Source organism: Brassica napus, chromosome C5, assembly GCF_020379485.1.
Source record: "Brassica napus cultivar Da-Ae chromosome C5, Da-Ae, whole genome shotgun sequence".
Lineage (NCBI taxonomy): Eukaryota > Viridiplantae > Streptophyta > Magnoliopsida > Brassicales > Brassicaceae > Brassica > Brassica napus.
In genome coordinates, this window is record NC_063448.1 from 52,706,499 (window position 1) to 52,723,527 (window position 17,029).

At 40.7% G+C, this 17,029-nt stretch overlaps 5 protein-coding genes across 5 annotated transcripts; 3 read left to right on the forward strand and 2 right to left on the reverse strand.

The window, feature by feature from the left end:
- The first annotated feature begins 2 nt into the window (after positions 1-2).
- LOC111206502 (15-cis-phytoene desaturase, chloroplastic/chromoplastic) lies at positions 3-1,588 on the forward strand. Its single transcript, XM_022703519.2, has one exon. The coding sequence runs from the start codon at positions 51-53 to the stop codon at positions 1,461-1,463; it is 1,413 nt and encodes a 470-aa protein (XP_022559240.1). The 5' UTR covers positions 3-50; the 3' UTR covers positions 1,464-1,588.
- Positions 1,589-1,850: 262 nt separating this feature from the next.
- LOC106452752 (protein CANDIDATE G-PROTEIN COUPLED RECEPTOR 7) lies at positions 1,851-4,091 on the reverse strand. The gene has a single exon (XM_013894922.3). The coding sequence runs from the start codon at positions 3,388-3,390 to the stop codon at positions 2,065-2,067; it is 1,326 nt and encodes a 441-aa protein (XP_013750376.1). The 5' UTR covers positions 3,391-4,091; the 3' UTR covers positions 1,851-2,064.
- A 1,522-nt stretch (positions 4,092-5,613) lies between these two features.
- LOC106452750 (phosphatidate phosphatase PAH1) lies at positions 5,614-9,854 on the forward strand. Its single transcript, XM_013894920.3, has 11 exons — positions 5,614-5,893; positions 6,207-7,478; positions 7,542-8,146; positions 8,235-8,308; positions 8,395-8,479; positions 8,634-8,720; positions 8,837-8,909; positions 9,021-9,064; positions 9,167-9,295; positions 9,369-9,470; positions 9,550-9,854. The coding sequence occupies exons 2-11, from the start codon at positions 6,290-6,292 to the stop codon at positions 9,601-9,603; spliced, it is 2,442 nt and encodes an 813-aa protein (XP_013750374.1). The 5' UTR covers positions 5,614-5,893; positions 6,207-6,289; the 3' UTR covers positions 9,604-9,854.
- Positions 9,855-10,138: 284 nt separating this feature from the next.
- On the forward strand, positions 10,139-12,638 carry LOC111197831 (putative pectate lyase 21). The gene is made up of 5 exons (XM_022703520.2): positions 10,139-10,574; positions 10,957-11,308; positions 11,388-11,598; positions 11,698-11,766; positions 12,177-12,638. The coding sequence occupies exons 1-5, from the start codon at positions 10,349-10,351 to the stop codon at positions 12,411-12,413; spliced, it is 1,095 nt and encodes a 364-aa protein (XP_022559241.1). The 5' UTR covers positions 10,139-10,348; the 3' UTR covers positions 12,414-12,638.
- Positions 12,639-13,660: 1,022 nt separating this feature from the next.
- Positions 13,661-16,987, reverse strand: LOC106452748 (exocyst complex component EXO70H1). Its single transcript, XM_022702966.2, has one exon. The coding sequence runs from the start codon at positions 15,728-15,730 to the stop codon at positions 13,871-13,873; it is 1,860 nt and encodes a 619-aa protein (XP_022558687.1). The 5' UTR covers positions 15,731-16,987; the 3' UTR covers positions 13,661-13,870.
- Between the last annotated feature and the right edge of the window lie 42 nt (positions 16,988-17,029).

Here is a 17,029-nt window from a genome sequence, read left to right on the forward strand (position 1 = left end):
GGAAAATATTTTAACGAATCAGAAACAAAACCTTATCCAAACCTTTAAAAATGCCACTGGCGATCTCTCTCCCAACCTCATCTCCTCCTCCTCATCTCTCCCCTCGCCGTCATGCAAATCTCCGATACCGACGCGTCTCCGTATCTCGATCTTCCACCCAAGAGAATCAGACCGGCGTCATCATCGTCGGCGCCGGACTCGCCGGCTTAGCCGCCGCCACTCGCCTCGCCTCCCAACGAATCCCTTTCCTGCTCCTCGAAGCTTCCGACGGCGTCGGCGGCCGCGTCCGCACAGACATCGTCGACGGATTCTTCCTCGACAGAGGGTTTCAGATTTTCATCACCGCGTACCCCGAAGCCAAGAAGCTTCTCGATTACGAGGCCCTTGATCTGCAGAGATTCTACGCCGGAGCTAAGGTTTTCTACGGCGGGGAGTTTCACACGGTGGCCGATCCTCTCCGTCATTTATTAGACTCAGTGGCGTCTCTAACGAACCCGATCGGATCCGTTGTTGACAAGGGGCTTATCGCGTTGACGAGAGCTAGGGTTCTGATTAAATCGGACGAAGAGATATTGACTGACGCCGAAGAAGTTCCGACTATTGATCTCCTCCGGGGCATCGGTTTCTCCGATGAGATTCTCGATCGGTTTTTCCGGCCGTTCTTCGGCGGGATTTTCTTTGACAGAGACCTCGAAACGACGTCGAAGCTATTCGATTTTATTTTCAGGTGTCTTGCTCTCGGAGAAAACACGCTTCCCTCCATGGGGATCGGAGAGATCCCTAACCAGTTGGCGGCGAAACTACCCGCTGATTCTATCTTGATGAACACTAGGGTCGCTTCGTTGGAGTATCCAAACGGGTCGGATTCGGGTCCGCCTATAGTGAGACTCCAAGACGGCGGCGTTTTGAATGCGGAGTTAGGTGTTGTACTCGCCGTCGAGCAACCCCAAGTGGATAAGCTTCTGAGCGGTATTAGAGAACCGGTTATTACTAAACCGGCTCGGAGCACTGTTTGCATTTACTTTACAGCTGAACCGGATCAGATACCGGTGCAAGATCCGGTTCTGTTTCTCAACGGGACGAACACCGGTATCATCAACAACATGTTTTTTCCTACAAACGTTGCTCGGACATACGCGCCGCCGGGAAAGGCTCTGGTTTCGGTATCATTGATCGGTTCGTTCGAGGATAGATCCGATGATGATTTAGCAGCAGAGGTTCTCAGAGAACTCTCTGGTTGGTTCGGTGAGTCTTTAGTTACGTCATGGAGACATTTGAGAACATACCGGATCCAATTTGCTCAACCGAACCAGTGCCCACCCACTGAGTTGGTTAAGAATCCTCGTGTTGGGTCGGGTCTTTACTTATGCGGTGATTACATGACTTCTGCTACGTTTGACGGTGCTTTGTTCTCTGGGAGACGAGCTGCGGAAGCTTTGTTACTAGAAAAGGGACTAGTTTGAGCTCTCTAATTGAATCTGTTGCTTTTGTTTATTTTCATGATTCTTTTTGTAACCATAGTCATGCCTTGCTGTAGTATGCATCCTTTAAAATCATATGTATACTAGTGTCAACTGGTTCGTCTGAATACCTAGAAGGCTAGAAGGCCAATGCTTCTCTCGGATGATGAGCAATGAAACACAGTGATGAGAGGTTAGACCTGTGATGATCTGTATGCCATTTCCATGGTTTTACAAAGCGAGGAAGACATTAACCTCAGATCTTTCCCCTAAGTTTCAATCCAAAATATTCATATTTATATTTTTGGTCAGAAGATTCATATATTACAAACCAAAAATATTCGAGTTCAAGAGACCTGATATCGAACTGGGGAGTGCAGTAAATGGCAATACACACAGTCAACAACAGATGCACTAATCTTTCTTACAAGCAAAAACAGTCTTAGGGGACAAATAAGCTTTTACAATATAAGAGTAAAACACTACATAGTTATTCCCCTTTACAAATAAACTACATTTGAAGTAACAATAGAAAAGGAAGAAGAAAAGAAAAAGCAAACCTCCACGGCGAGCTTATATAGTCAATGAAAGTTCTTGATCTGATTCAGAGATCAAAATCATCCTCCTTCAAGACCAACTCCGCAGCTTCTTCATCTTCTTCATCAAGAACAAAATACTCATTCTTCTCAACCGGCCTAAACATATAGAACATCACCATGTAAAACACCAGACTCGCAATCTCCTCAGCCGCATTGCTCACCCACAGATACTTATACGCAGCAATCGACTTCAACGCAAACACCACGATCCTCGTAAAATACAAGTACCCTATCACAACAATATAAAACTGTCTAAACAGAGTCAACTTCGCCAAGTTCCTTGCCGCTTTCCCATCGGTTTTCGAAGTCTCTCTCAACGAACGTATCGACCAAACAATAGGGAACAAGATAGCACAACAGCACACTATATCCACAAGCAAGAACACCTGGTTCCAAGTCACCCAATCTTTAATAAAAGGCCCCGTCTCTCCGATCACAACGGAGGCAATGTTGGCGAGAACCTGAAGAGGAACAACAACCATCAACACGTTCTTCTCTTTCTCCTGCAAGAACGGCTTCAAGAAAGACCACCCAGTTCCAATCAACACAATCACCGTGAATAAAAGAACCACGCGGATAAACTGAAAAATATAGAACAACACGTCCCATCCGTGAGGAGTCCCCGTGACCTTCACGTAGTGTTTATCCTCAGCGGCGCAGATCAGATTCAAAGCCTTCATTAACAGAAGCGCCGCCATGAGGACGTGGATCCTATGAACGACTCTTTTATTAACCCAACAAGCATACCCCCACAGACCGAGGAAAGCTAAGTATCCGATAAAGAATAAGAAATACAATTCGGGTAAACGGGTTGACCCGGCGGGAAGGTAATCCTTCGACCCGTTCGGATCTAAGTTATACATCTCCGTTCTGACCTTCATCGAGATCTTCGTATCCCTCACGCAATTGACGAAGAACAGAGAGTACTCGTTGGGGGAAGTCACGGGGTACAAGTGCTCGTAACTGGAGCTCGGCGGGGGCGATAGATCGTGGAACGTGAAGAGGTGGAGGACGTGAGGGGAGTCGAGCACGCAGAAGCTAGGGTTCTGCTGGATCTCGAGGAGGACCTGGAGGAGCGACTCCTCCGACATGAGGAAGAACCCTAGCCGCGACGGATCCGGGATCGCGGCGGCCGAAGGGGAGGTTACCGATACGGAGGAGACGGAGACGCTGACGTGGCCCGATCGAGTGAATCCGAACTTCTCGAAGAGGATCATCGGTCTGTCGTCGTCGGAGATTGTGAGGGACTTTGTCTCCGCCGATGTGCGGGTGATGAAACTGGCTACGGAGAGGAGGAGGAGGAGGGAGACGAAGAGGGGTAGTTTCGTCATTTTGCGGCGTAACAGTTGAGTAGAGAGACGATGCTTCTCGTTTGGTTTCCCTTTGAAGAAACGATAAATGGCGTTTAACCCGTTTTCAAGTGGCGGAAGCAAACGGTGTCGTCTGTAGACTGAAGGTTTTTGGGCTTCCGTCGCAAGTTGATTGACCAGGCTTTAGTCCAAGCCCATTGGGCCTTCCTGATCGACATAAAAGTAAAGAGAGAGGTTAGAACGGTTGGCATTTGGTAGGTAAGGAGAATGTGTAAACACGTGCATTGTCTTCTTCAGAGCAATTTTGTTTTCTGCTAGAATGGACGGACAAAGTATGAAGTGAGCCAGTAATTTACAACTATTCATATCAAATGCGACCGTAGCTGATGTATAAAGCTAAAATGGTACTTATTTGCGTATCAAATTAAATGAGCGACCACCAGAGCCAGCCCTGACAATCAGAGTCGTGCCTACTGTATTACAAAAGAGGCAAATGCCTCAGGCCCCCACAAGATTTATCAAATTCAAGGGCCCCTATTTCCCAAATATAATTAGCTTAATTGGTCGCTTGGTTAAATACTGTGACTTTTTTTTGTAAACTGTGACTTTGTTTGAGAGTTTATGTTTTTCAGCTATACTAACTAACTTCCCATACATTTATAAGGGTTATTTAGTTAGATTTTGTTCCTTTTGGTTGTTTTATTTATGTTATATATTTAATTTTGCTCACTTCTAGTTTTATAGTGTAACTAATTGGTTTTCATTCTTTTATAAATTTCTAAGTTATTAGTGTGGATTAAATTAACTTATTTAAAAATATTCTAGATATATCATTTAATCTGAATAGCTAACTTTTAATATTAATTACTGATTTTTTTTTTAGTTTATTAAATGTGTGCTTTTCAAAAACATATCTAGTTTTTAATAACACTAATAAAATACCCATATATTTTATAAAATTATTCATATTATTTACAGATACAGTGAGTTGTATAAACTTTATCATAATTGTTTGCATATTTTTATAACAATTGTGATAAATAAAGTTTTTGTTAATTTTGCCTTAGGCCCCTTAATATCTGAGCACGGCACTGCTGACAATGATGTGGCTTAAAGAAAACGAGTTAAATGACAATGTAAACACATTACGACACCTGTGAACAATGCTTATTAAACACATTTAGAACTCTTATTACACCTCGTTGAGGCAAGAAAATTTATATATTAGTCGAACAGAACAATAAACCGAACAGATAAATAGGTTATGTTTTTTTCAACAAACAAACCCTATTTAATTTGTGGTCTATATATATATATAGTTCAATGAATGATCACTTGCATGTCTTTTTTTTTTATCACTTGCATGTCTCTCTGCATATATATAAGAAAAATGGCATGTCTATATAAGTATATTTTGCCTTTTTGTTGGTCAAAAGTATATTTTGCCTTTAAAGACTGCATGTATAGTTTTGGCTTGTTGGTATAAACAAGCAAAAATGGTATTTTACGTGTAGAAAAAGAATATCCCACTATTATGCTATCGTGTTGGGTCACTGGATTGTAATATTCCCACGACCACGACCATCCATTTTTTTCTATAATTTTACTAGGGTCTTTACCAAAGCTTTGTTTATATAAACCAACACTGAGTTGACCTGAATGAATGAGTTGACCTGAATGAATGAGTTGCGAGTGTAACTATCCCCACTTGAATTCAATTCACTCTGAAAAAACTATTTATAGTGTTTGGGATCTCATTAAAAAAATGATAATACTTTTTTTACCAAAAAAAGAATTGTTTATAGAATTTTACTACTGTCTTTACCAAAACTGTTTTCCATCATTTTATATTGGCACATGAATTATTTTTTTATGACAATGTATGAAGAATTTAAATTTATTTTGAAGTAAAAAAAATGAAAATAAAGAGAAAACTCGTCACAATACAAACTGAAATAAAAAACGGAATCTAAAAATTAAGTGAGTAATTAGTTTAGGTAACCTAAAAAAATTTAGGAGTATAAAACAGAGCCTAAAAATGTAGAATTGTCGACTGACCGTAATATTTATTTTATTTAGTGATATCATGATTGTTCAGAGTTAAAATAGTTAGGCGAGTAATTAGCTCAAATACCAATCATACCCTCATAAAAACCAACTAATTACGACCAAACCCTGGACCCTTCTCGTAATTCTCCCTCCGATCACAGGCACTCAATCTTATATAAGCAACCAGTCTCTCTTATTAGTAATGGCGGATAACTTTTTTTCCCAGGTTATCCAAACAAGCATCTTTTCTCTCTTTCTCGGAAAATCCACCCACCGGTAAAATACAATCCACTAAGCAAAAGAAAAGTCTTCTCGACCTGGATATATAGAAGAAAAAAAAAACTTTCAATGCAATTTGATAGAATAGGAGAAATTTACAGAAAAAAAAAACAATTAAATCCAATATAATTGGATTCATCGTTTATTCCGCCGGCGTTTAGTTTTCTCGGATTCTCCGCTGGACACTTCCTAATCTGTAAGTTTAAATTCGAAACTTGATCATTTTTCGTTATCGCGATTTCCGACTCTTGAGATTTAGATAGTGGATCATCACCGAATATTGCTGCATCTCTCCAACAATTAAACCCATGTTTGATTTAAATCTGCTTAAATTTAGTTCGAAACCTGATGTTTGCTGGAACAACTGCATGTCCGAATTCGGACAAGTCTGGTCGGAGAGTTGTAATAGAAATGGAATTTGCTGGGTTTTCTTTTCTTAGTTATGATTTGACTAACCCTTCTGGGGTTTTCTAAATTTGGATTGTTGGGTTGTTTTCTTTCATATACAGGTTGGGAAATCACAAAGCTTTATACTTTCCTACATCTTGTATATGATTAGGACAGTGAAAGGTCTTGTCTTAGCTTTAACGAAATGAGTTTGGTCGGAAGATTCGGGAGCTTGATTTCTCAAGGCGTTTACTCCGTCGCCACACCGTTCCACCCCTTCGGTGGCGCCATCGATGCGATCGTCGTCCAACAAGAAGACGGCTCCTTCCGCAGCACGCCCTGGTACGTCAGGTTCGGCAAGTTCCAAGGCGTTCTCAAAGGCGCAGAGAAGTTCGTGAAGATCTCCGTGAATGGCACCGAAGCTGATTTCCACATGTATCTCGACAACTCCGGCGAAGCGTATTTCATCAGAGAGGTTGATCCTGCAGCAGCTAATGACGACACAGAGAATAACAATGGTAATGAGAACAACGGTTTACGCCTTGAGCATAGTTTATCAGACGCTGGTGCTGAGAGAGAAGGTTTCAACTCTTTGAGTCGGCTTGACAGGACGGAGTCTGATTGTAACAGGAGGTATTATGATTTCCAGGATGATGATGATGATGATCCGCCTTCTCCTACCTCTGAGTATGGGGAGGGTCAAGGATCAGACTCTGAAGTGGTTTTGGTGAGTGTTGATGGACGTATACTAACGGCTCCTGTCTCGGCGGCGGAGCAGGAGGCTGAGAATTTACGGTTGAACACTCCTCAGTTTCATTTGGCTCCTGGCGATGGGACTGAGTTTTGTGAAGGGAATACTGAGTTTGCTTCCTCTGAGACTTCTTGGGATACTGAGTTTATCAGCAAAGTAGAGTCATCTGAGAAAGTAGATTCCCGTTCTCGTGATATTACCGTAAAAGATTCTCATTATACTGAACTGTCACAACCTGGTGAGAATGTGAAGTCTGAGGAGCCAGCTCAGAATCTAAAAGAAGGTGAGCTTCTATCTACTGCAGTCACAGAAAATGCTAGAGGTGAAGAGGAAGTGGCTGTTGAAACAGTGAATACTCTCATTGATGGTTCTGAATCTTCTACAACTCAACTAACAACAGAAGAAGTGAGAATAACTGAGGAATCTGTTGATGCTAATACGGAGTCAGAATGTGAAGATGAACAGACAAATACTTCTGCAGAAACTGCCATCTTAATTGAGTCAGAAGCATCTGAGAGAGTCTCTATAGATTCAACGAGGGAGGAAGATGAGCAACTAACTCCATCGAAACCAAATAAGGATAGCGAGAACAGGAACACTATTGATTCAGTAGCTGCAACTTCTAGTGTGGACATAGAACTGAGTAAGTAACTTTTTTTACGTCTAGTTTTTACTTTTTTTTTTAACGGTGGTTTTATCTTTACAGAGTATGAGCTATCTCTTTGCAAGGATGAGCTTCGTCAAGGCATGGGACTCACCGCAGCTGCTGAAGTCTTTAACACGCATATAATCTCCATAGAAGAATACAAAAACTCAGCAGCATCAATCCTCGAAAGCGAAAATCTAGTCGTTAGGATCAGAGAAACGTACATGCCATGGAAGAAAGCTGCTCGAATCATACTTGGAAAGGTTGCATTCGATCTAGACTTAGATATTCAGCCAGAGGATGTGATCTCCGTGGAGGAAAACGAATCTTCAAAGCCCAAGGATGATGACGAAGCTGCAGCAACAACTCCATCTTCGTCCGGAAGAAGATGGAGACTCTGGCCTATTCCTTTTAGAAGGGTGAAAACGATCGAGCACACGAGTAGCAACTCCTCGAGCGAAGAGGATCTGTTTGTTGATTCCGAGCCTGGCTTGCAGAACTCGCCGGAGGTGCTATCAGCCGCGGAGAGCCGCCATGAGTCTCCGCGTAGGCAGCTTGTGAGAACCAATGTCCCTACTAATGAGCAGATCGCGTCTCTGAATCTGAAAGATGGTCAGAATATGATCACTTTTAGTTTCTCCACAAGAGTTCTTGGAACACAACAGGTTTGTTATTATTAGTAACATTACTTAAAAATTTTGAACGCACCCTGTGGAATATTCTTCTAACTTTGTTTTTTTTGTTTTTAATTAGGTTGATGCACATATTTACCGGTGGAGATGGGACACTAAGATTGTAATTTCAGATGTTGATGGGACTATAACTAAGTACAGCTTTTGAATCCTTAATGAAGCTAAACTGTTTTTGTATTAGAATTGTAATAGCGAGACTTATGCTTTGAATCCTTTTGCAGATCTGATGTGTTAGGTCAGTTCATGCCTTTGGTTGGAAAGGACTGGACACAGTCTGGTGTGGCCAAGCTTTTTTCAGCCATTAAGGTAATTTTACAGGTTTTAGTCAAGTCTAGCTTCTTCCACTTTGATTGGTTATATAAGATACAATTTGTTCAAGTGTTTGCTTCTTTCCTTGGGTAATTTGCACCCTGCTGTTATGAATCTCACATTATGATTTGCATTTGCTTTAATTTTTCAGGAGAATGGATACCAGCTGCTGTTTCTGAGCGCTCGTGCCATTGTTCAGGCATATCTAACAAGAAGTTTCTTAAATAATCTAAAACAGGTTAGACTGAGTTTTTGTTACCTTTGAATTGGCACTTAAATCCATAACCGTTATGAATAACATTTTGTTAGGAGATTTCTTTTGCCTATTGTTTCTTTTTTTTCTCCGGCTTGCAGGACGGAAAAGCTCTGCCTAACGGTCCTGTAGTCATTTCACCAGACGGGCTGTTTCCAGCGTTGTACCGTGAAGGTTAATCTTAATGCCTTGGAGATTCATTAGTAGCAAGTTAACGTACTTTTAGTAACTCATAGTAAGAATCTTTTATTCCTTTTTCTCAAATACTTTATAACTGCTTTGCAGTGATAAGAAGAGCACCTCATGAATTCAAGATCGCATGTTTGGAGGTAAATATTTTTATCTTCTTATGGGACATAAGAGAGGAGAACTGCTAAAACCAGAGGCATATCTTTAGATAAGAACAAGTTTACAAATGTAATAATGTGCAGGATATCAGGAAACTCTTCCCAAAGGATTACAACCCGTTCTACGCTGGATTTGGTAACAGAGACACCGATGAGCTGAGTTACAGGAAACTCGGAATCCCCAAGGGAAAGATATTCATTATCAACCCAAAGGTAATCTGAAAATGCATGATTGCTTATCTGTTGGAATGTGCTGAGAGACTCTGTGCTTGAAAACATTGATCAGGGAGAGGTAGCAACAGGACATCGGATAGATGTTAAAAAGTCTTACACATCACTCCATACCCTTGTGAACGACATGTTTCCTCCAACTTCACTTGTTGAGCAGGTTAAACTAAAGCTAGAAGCAGCCTTTATTACCAAATGTAATATATAGATTCATCAATTGTTTGGTTACACATTTACAGGAAGATTATAACCCATGGAACTTCTGGAAACTGCCAGTAGAAGAGGTCGACTGAAGAAAACAGTTAGAAATGAGCTGCAGATGGGTCCACCATGGATGCTATTTGGAACTCCATGATCAAACTTTTGTAAGCCTTTTCTGTGATTTTATATACACAAAAGAGCTGGAACTTGTGTCTACTTTGTAACGTCTCAGGTAGGAGTTTGATACAGTAGGGAAAGAATTATATAAGATGTGACAATGTTATGTAGTCTTAAGGGATACGCTGAACCGAAATGAATCCAATAATTTTCTTCTACAAGGAAATAGATTTCTTTCTAGAGTTCATATACAATAAGAAGAAAATTTTAACTTAATACTTTATTGGTATGTTACAGAAAAACAAAACAAAACTTCTGGTATGTAAAAGCTCATTTATTAGTTAACCCCCTTGTCTTAGAATGTCGCTGGTTGCAAAAAAAATTTCGGTTTGTCAACTTTTAAAGTTTTATAAATTTTTTAATTAATAGCTTTAGTATTTTAGAAATAGAACTTTAAAATGAACTACATAGATAATGCTAAAATATCTGATAAAACTCCAGAAATAAATATCTTTGTTTAAAAAGCTACTGTCGGCAACAACAACAAAAAAGAGAGAGGACAAAAGATGAATGATTCTCCCTCCACAGTTCCAACAAAGCTAACATCAATGGTGAGTTTCGGTTGCAACAAAGAGTAAATATATCCCATAACCTCCCAAAAATACATAAAAACTGAAACTGTCCAAAATTAAATTCGATATTTATTAGTATAAGTAAGCTATGGGAAACTTACACGGCCTTCACAGATCCCATCACCACAACGCCCCTTTCCCACCCTCTCCAGCTCCTCCATCTTCAACGTCTCCATACGTTCCCCACATGACGGTGGAACCTTATTGCCACGTAGACTCAAGCCTCCGCTCCCTCGCCGGAAAGGCCGAAGGTTTCGGACGCGCCGCCGTTGGTGGTCTTAATGGTCCGGTTTGCCACGTCACTTCTTTAGCTGGTAAATTCCCTTTCAGTTATTTTTACTGTATCTTTCTGTTGATAAAATTTAAATTTAGGAACAAATAGTTTTCAATAACTAATCAAAAATATTAAAGAAAAATATTGTAGTATTTTTGTATATCGGTTTGATACTTATATTGGATCTGAATCTTGCATAAATAAAAAATATTGTAGTATTTTTTGTGTGTCATGTGTTATACTGAAATCAAAGCTTGTGACATAAATTCAAGAATCTTGCTCATTTTCTCAAAGTAATATATACTGATTTATGTTCAAAAAAATATATATACTGATTTGGTATATATAGACGTTGTTTAACAGAACTAGGACAGTTTATGTTAAAGAGTTTATGTAAAACGAAATCGTATGTACTTTTGTAGACGAAGGTCCAGGATCGTTACGAGAGGCTTGTAAGAGGCCAGAACCGTTATGGATTGTGTTCGATGTGTCTGGAACGATCCACTTATCTTCGTTTGTGAACGTATCATCCCACAAAACGGTGGACGGAAGAGGGCAACGAGTGAAGATAACAGGGAAAGGGTTAAGGCTAAAACAAAGTGAAAACGTTATAATATGTAACCTTGAATTCGAAGGCGGTGTAGGACCAGACGCAGACGCTATTCAGATCAAACCAAAATCAAGCACCATTTGGATTGATCGTTGTACTCTCAAGAATTACTACGATGGTTTGATTGATATCACACGAGAAAGCACTGACATTACTGTCTCAAGGTCCGTACAAATAAGTAAATTAATATTAGCTGTTAACTATATCCGTTGTGTTAATTAATTAATTTAATTAAATGGGTAGATGCCATTTCGTGAACCACAACAAGACGATGTTGATCGGCGCGGACCCAAGTCACGTGACGGACCGATGCATAAGAGTTACGATTCATCACTGCTTCTTCGATGGTACACGTCAGCGACACCCTCGTGTTCGCTTCGCAAAAATACATCTCTTCAACAACTACACTCGTCACTGGTCCATCTACGCTGTCGGAGCCGGCGTCGAAGCTCAGGTCCGTCGATGAAAAATCATTCATGAACATATGTTTGAATTTCGATTTTGCCATCATCGGTTTTATATGTTTCCTTACATTTGTATGTTATTTTGATAGGTATATTCCCAGTGCAACATATATGAAGCTGGTGAGAAGAAGACTGTGTTTAAGTACATTACTGAGAAGGTAAGTCTACACTGTATTCTTCAGATTCTTAAACTATTGTAGATTCATCAGATTATTCTTTATATATTGTTTCTTTTTCTGATAGTAACGTCTTGGTCCCATAATCTTGTCTTAGAACTCAATCTATGCGTTATACGATGAAATAAAATATTAGCTAAACCATTTAATATGTGCATGGACGTGTGGATTACTTACATGATTGTATCATTTCTATGAAAACTTCTGTGATTATAGTATAATAAACCAAGTGATGGTATCAGTATAGCATTAATATGTTCTTTTTTGTGTTGGTATGTTCTTCTTGGTCGAGGCAACGGTTGATCTCTGCTGAACGCGTTCTTAGCTGTTCAAAGACTACTCTATATTTGTTTGTTATAACGTTATATATTTTTTGTTTGGTGATTAATTAGGCTGCCGATAAAGAGGAAGCCGAAGCTGGTTTTATAAGATCAGAAGGGGATTGGTTCTTGAACGGCGCCAAGTCGTGTCTTAGCCACGACAAAGAGCACCACGTGTTCTCTCCGACTCAACACTATTCTGGATGGACCGTTGAGTCTTCAACAGAGAAACTCAAGAAATATATTAAACACTCGACCGGCTGGCAGAACCTTCCGCTTCCACCCGACCAACTTCCAACCACAGCATAATTATTGCTTACTACAATGATTTGGATTACCTGGCGGTGGTCGAAAGATCTTGTGTGATGCTTGTATCTTCTTCCCTTTTTTTTAATTCCGATGTTTCTGATTAGAAAACTTATGACATTCCACATATAACACCAAATAATGGATGCAGAAACTGATACCAAATACAAGCTAAACAATTTAAATAAAAATGATATTGGGGTTAATTCTCTGTTGGTTATTCCAAAATAGAGTAATAATAGACTGAATAAGACGATGATCACAAGACAAGAAAATGTATATGTTCTTGTTAATTATAAGAATACACAAAGTGTGAATTACAAAGAATTGTATGTTTGCCATGTTCTTTTGTTGCATAGGATGGAAATGATCTCCTGAGTCAATCCCTCCTTGTATTTTTAGGCTTGAAGGTGTATTTATATTATGATAGGTTTAGGTTGATTCGCAATTCTTTCCTTTTAGTCCCCCGTACCATGTTTTCTTTCCTACTTACTCCCCGGCCAGTATGCTCCTAGCTATCTCGGTTCACGTCATGGTTTGTTGAATACACGTACACCTATGACCTACTCAACTTGAGTATTGGAAAGGGAACTTTACCATAAGGTTATAATCTGACAAGTATTGGTTTAATTTGCTAAACTCGTTAATCGTTTTTACTAACAATTCAAATCAAATGTTGTGAATGCGAATGTTAGGGTTTTAAGTATTGAATATATTTGTCATGAATCTACAGAAATTTGTGGCTCTTCTGCTATGTCAAGTCGCCTTTCGTTGATTGATTCTATAAAAGTATGCTTTGTCAAGTCGCCTTTCGTTGATTGATTCTATAAAAGTATGCTTTGTCTCAACAAGTAGTGATATGTGACTAAACTTTGATTCTTCTCTACACCTCACGGTCCTCAGTCCTCACCCACCATCAATGGACCAAAGACACTAAATACTATCACATCCATCAAGAACTTAAAAGAACGGAAAATGATACTTGTATTGCATAGTATATAGCCTTCACATTTGACTCATCCTTTCCCTTCACGTGTCATTCTCATGGACACATACATATTTCTTTCTCCAAAAATATGAGATAAATTCTAGAGGAATTTAACAAACTAATGTTTTTTTCCACTACATAAATGTCTATTTTAACATCTACAACGATATTTTCTCCGTCTCATAATATTGATGTCTTTTTCATATAGATATTTCCAATCCAATTAAGAGTTGAATAAACAATTCATAATTACTCCCTAAAATTAAATTATAAAATGAAGGTATATTACTTTTGTGTAAAAAGATTATACAATACTATCTCAATCATTACATCATTAGATATTAGCCCTAGTACAGACAAGATTTGTCTCGTTGTCAACAACCATTCCTTCCTCTTGAGGTAATTAAAAATAGTACAACCATGAACACTATTCAATGTTTGCCTTTCACAGACAAAAAAAAAAAAAAAAACTTTAGGATGTTGATTGCCGTGACCGACAAGACGAAGGAGAAGAGACAGATGAACTCCCAGAAATACCCTCCCCCGAGAACAAATTAGACAAATGGTTTTCAATATCTTCCGGGGTAAATCGGACAACTGTCACGCCACCAGCTCCCGCCAAGATAACAGACCTTCTCGTGTTGTAAAACTCTCGATAAACTGGCACCAGCTTTCTCGCAATCGACAGCTTAATCTCCTCCCTTAGCTCTACATCCGGTACGACGCATGCACCTTGCTTACCGTACGCCCTCTCGAACCCCTCGCTGAATTTTTCAAACCGCTCCTTCACTTCCTCAGCCGACATCTCAACGGCACGATTCTCAGGTAGGGTCGCCAACACCGGTCCCCACGCAAGCCTTTTATAGCTGTCGGAGAACTGCTTAACCTTAGCGAGGTGCCTCTTGACCCAGTCGTCGCCGAGGAGCCGCTTTAGGTTCGAGGAGCGAGCACGTGAGACCACGTGACGGAGGTTGTTGGTGAGGAAGAGATACTGCACGGAGCAGTCCTTGTAGTAATTCGCTTTACGGTCGATTTTACAGAGGAGGACGAGGATAAGCCACGCGAATCTGATGGCTAGCTCCGACGTCGGCGAGTCGTCGGAGTCGGAGACGTTCAGGTAAGACTCCGGGATTAATGATCTGTCCGGCGGTGGAGATCCGGCGAGGATATCGACGAGGACGTTGCTGTAGTTGGCGAGGAGAGAGATGTGGCTCACGACGGAGAGAGTCAGAGGATGCACTCCTCCGCCGTGAACCACCACTTTCGACGAGTCCTTATGGATTCTTGATTCGAAATCAAGAAGGAGCGATCGAATGGATTCGCTGAGAGAGACGAGAGACTTAAGCGCTTGAGATCGCACGACGGAAGTAGACTCGAAGGAGAAGATTGCTTCGATAGCTCGCCAGTTTCCTGCGACGGAGGTGTACATGTCAAGCAGCCGGAAAATAATCTCCGGAGGAGGATTCTTCTTGCTTGTTCTGAAAGCTATGATCTCCGGGAAGGTAAAGAGTAGAAGAGCACCTTCTCGAGATATTTCACTAAAGCAAGACTCTCTAATAGAATCAGAAGCTCCGAAGACGTGATCGCAGAGAATCTTCTCTCCTTTGAAGAGTGTCTCCATGGAGACTTTCACCGCCTCTAACCAGCTTCTGATATTTAACTCAATCTCCTCCCATGACATTCTCTTCGCTTTCGCCGTGGTTATTTTCTCTACTTCGAGACGGTAAACACCTTCGTCGATGATAGACTTTCTGATGCTTTTGTATATGCTTATACACTCCTTCGCGTAGCCAGAACCGATCATGCACTCAGCGATGGATCTTAGCTCCGTCATGACGTTACTAGAAGCCTCTTCTACTTCGACGATTGAGTCACCTCCCGTGTGTGAATCTTCGTCTTCTATAAAATCTGAGTTGCTAGATCTCTCTGAGGTGAGTGATGATCGTGTGGAGACTGATTCTGGATCGAGGTAAGCACGGTTCATGGAGAGGATCTGGTAAAACTCCTTTTGGAGCCTCTTCATAGCGATCTCCATCAGTCTCTGAGCTCTCACGAGCCTCTCAGAGTTTGCATCCTCGCTCACGAGCAGGTCCATCGTCTTCTGAAGGTCTTTCACTCGGTCGATGAACACCATGGCTTCTTGTTTGTTCTCGTAGAACATGGAAGTGACTTTGGCGTAAGTGGATGTCTCTGTGTTCCATCTCTCGATTACGTCGGCCGCAGATTCGATGATTCCGTAGACAGCCGCCGATTCCAAACTCTGGCGTGGCGTTAAAGTCAGTGGAGGTTGATGATCCGACGACGTTTTGGCGACACAACATAAGTTTCTCATTGTTGAAAGTAACAGTATTGGTTACTAATGCAAGTTGTGAATGATTTTATGAGGGAGAGGATTAAACGTGAGTGTTTATAGGAAACAACAGGGTTTGAGCGACGTCGTTTAAACTTGTGGAGAGGAAGGAACGAATAAAGTTGTTGTTGACTTTTGACCTTTTCCGATTTGTTTTAACTCTGGGCCTACACGTGTAGTGGGCTTTGCATGGTTTTATGTATCTTCTCCAAAATTCTTGAAATGATGATAGTGTATTATTGAACGTATAATGTATGATTTTGACCCTGATCATGACCCATGAGCCAACCGTCAATTACAAACTTGAATTTACCTTACTTGTCGATTTAACCCTAAGAGCATGATCGGTGTCCCTGGACCGATATCTTAGCATTTTTGGGATTTAAATTAAATGAAAAAGGCCTAATAATGCTTGGGACGAAAGATGAAAGTCTCCGGTTAAGAACTTTTTTGGTTGTGTCCTTAGGAACACGTGGCATCAAACATTCACGTTTCTTTCTCTCTCTCTCTCGACGGATCAACTTCTCTCCTTCTCTCGCGAAAGGTCGATGACTCCGGCTCTCTCTGTTGTTTCTGGTGAGAAGAAAGAAGAACCTGACACCAAGGCTGTTGGATCGTCGGCGGCAGTGGATGATGTATCTTCTCCGGTGGATGATGTTCAGAAGAAGATTCGACATGCTGAGAGGTTTGGAGTTTCGGTGAAGCTAACCGAAGAGGAGAAGCGCAATTCTCGTGCTGAGATGTTAGATTAGGGTTACAAAAGGCGGTGGTGGCGCAGTCGTACGCAAGGATCTTAAGGGAAGGGGAGAATGTTTTGATTAATCATATGACGGGGAAGGAGTATAGGCTTAAGGCGATTGGTGATGTCGGGCCTGTGGTTGATGCTGGTGGTATCATTGCGTATGCGAGGAAAGCTGGGATGATTCCTTCCGCAGCTGCTTGATTGATTTCTCCGTGTCAGGTATGAGAGATGAAGATTGCTAATTTTTGGAATGTGATTGATTTCTTATTGTCTACGGAGATCTTCTTCATCTCCAGATCTCGAATCGGTTTGTATATCTCTTCCCATGTTTTGCTCTGTTTTGAGCTTTCTTCAGATTCAATCATATATATAGTTTAGTATTCAAATTTTTCGTGTTAGATGGATGGACTTAGATTGGTTAAACTCGTATCATTACATCATCTTTATATCTCCCTTACATAGTTGGCTTCAATGAAAATAATTTTTTTTTTGAGATTTGGCAATGGTAGAGAGCTGTGTTAATGTTTTATTTCAGGTTG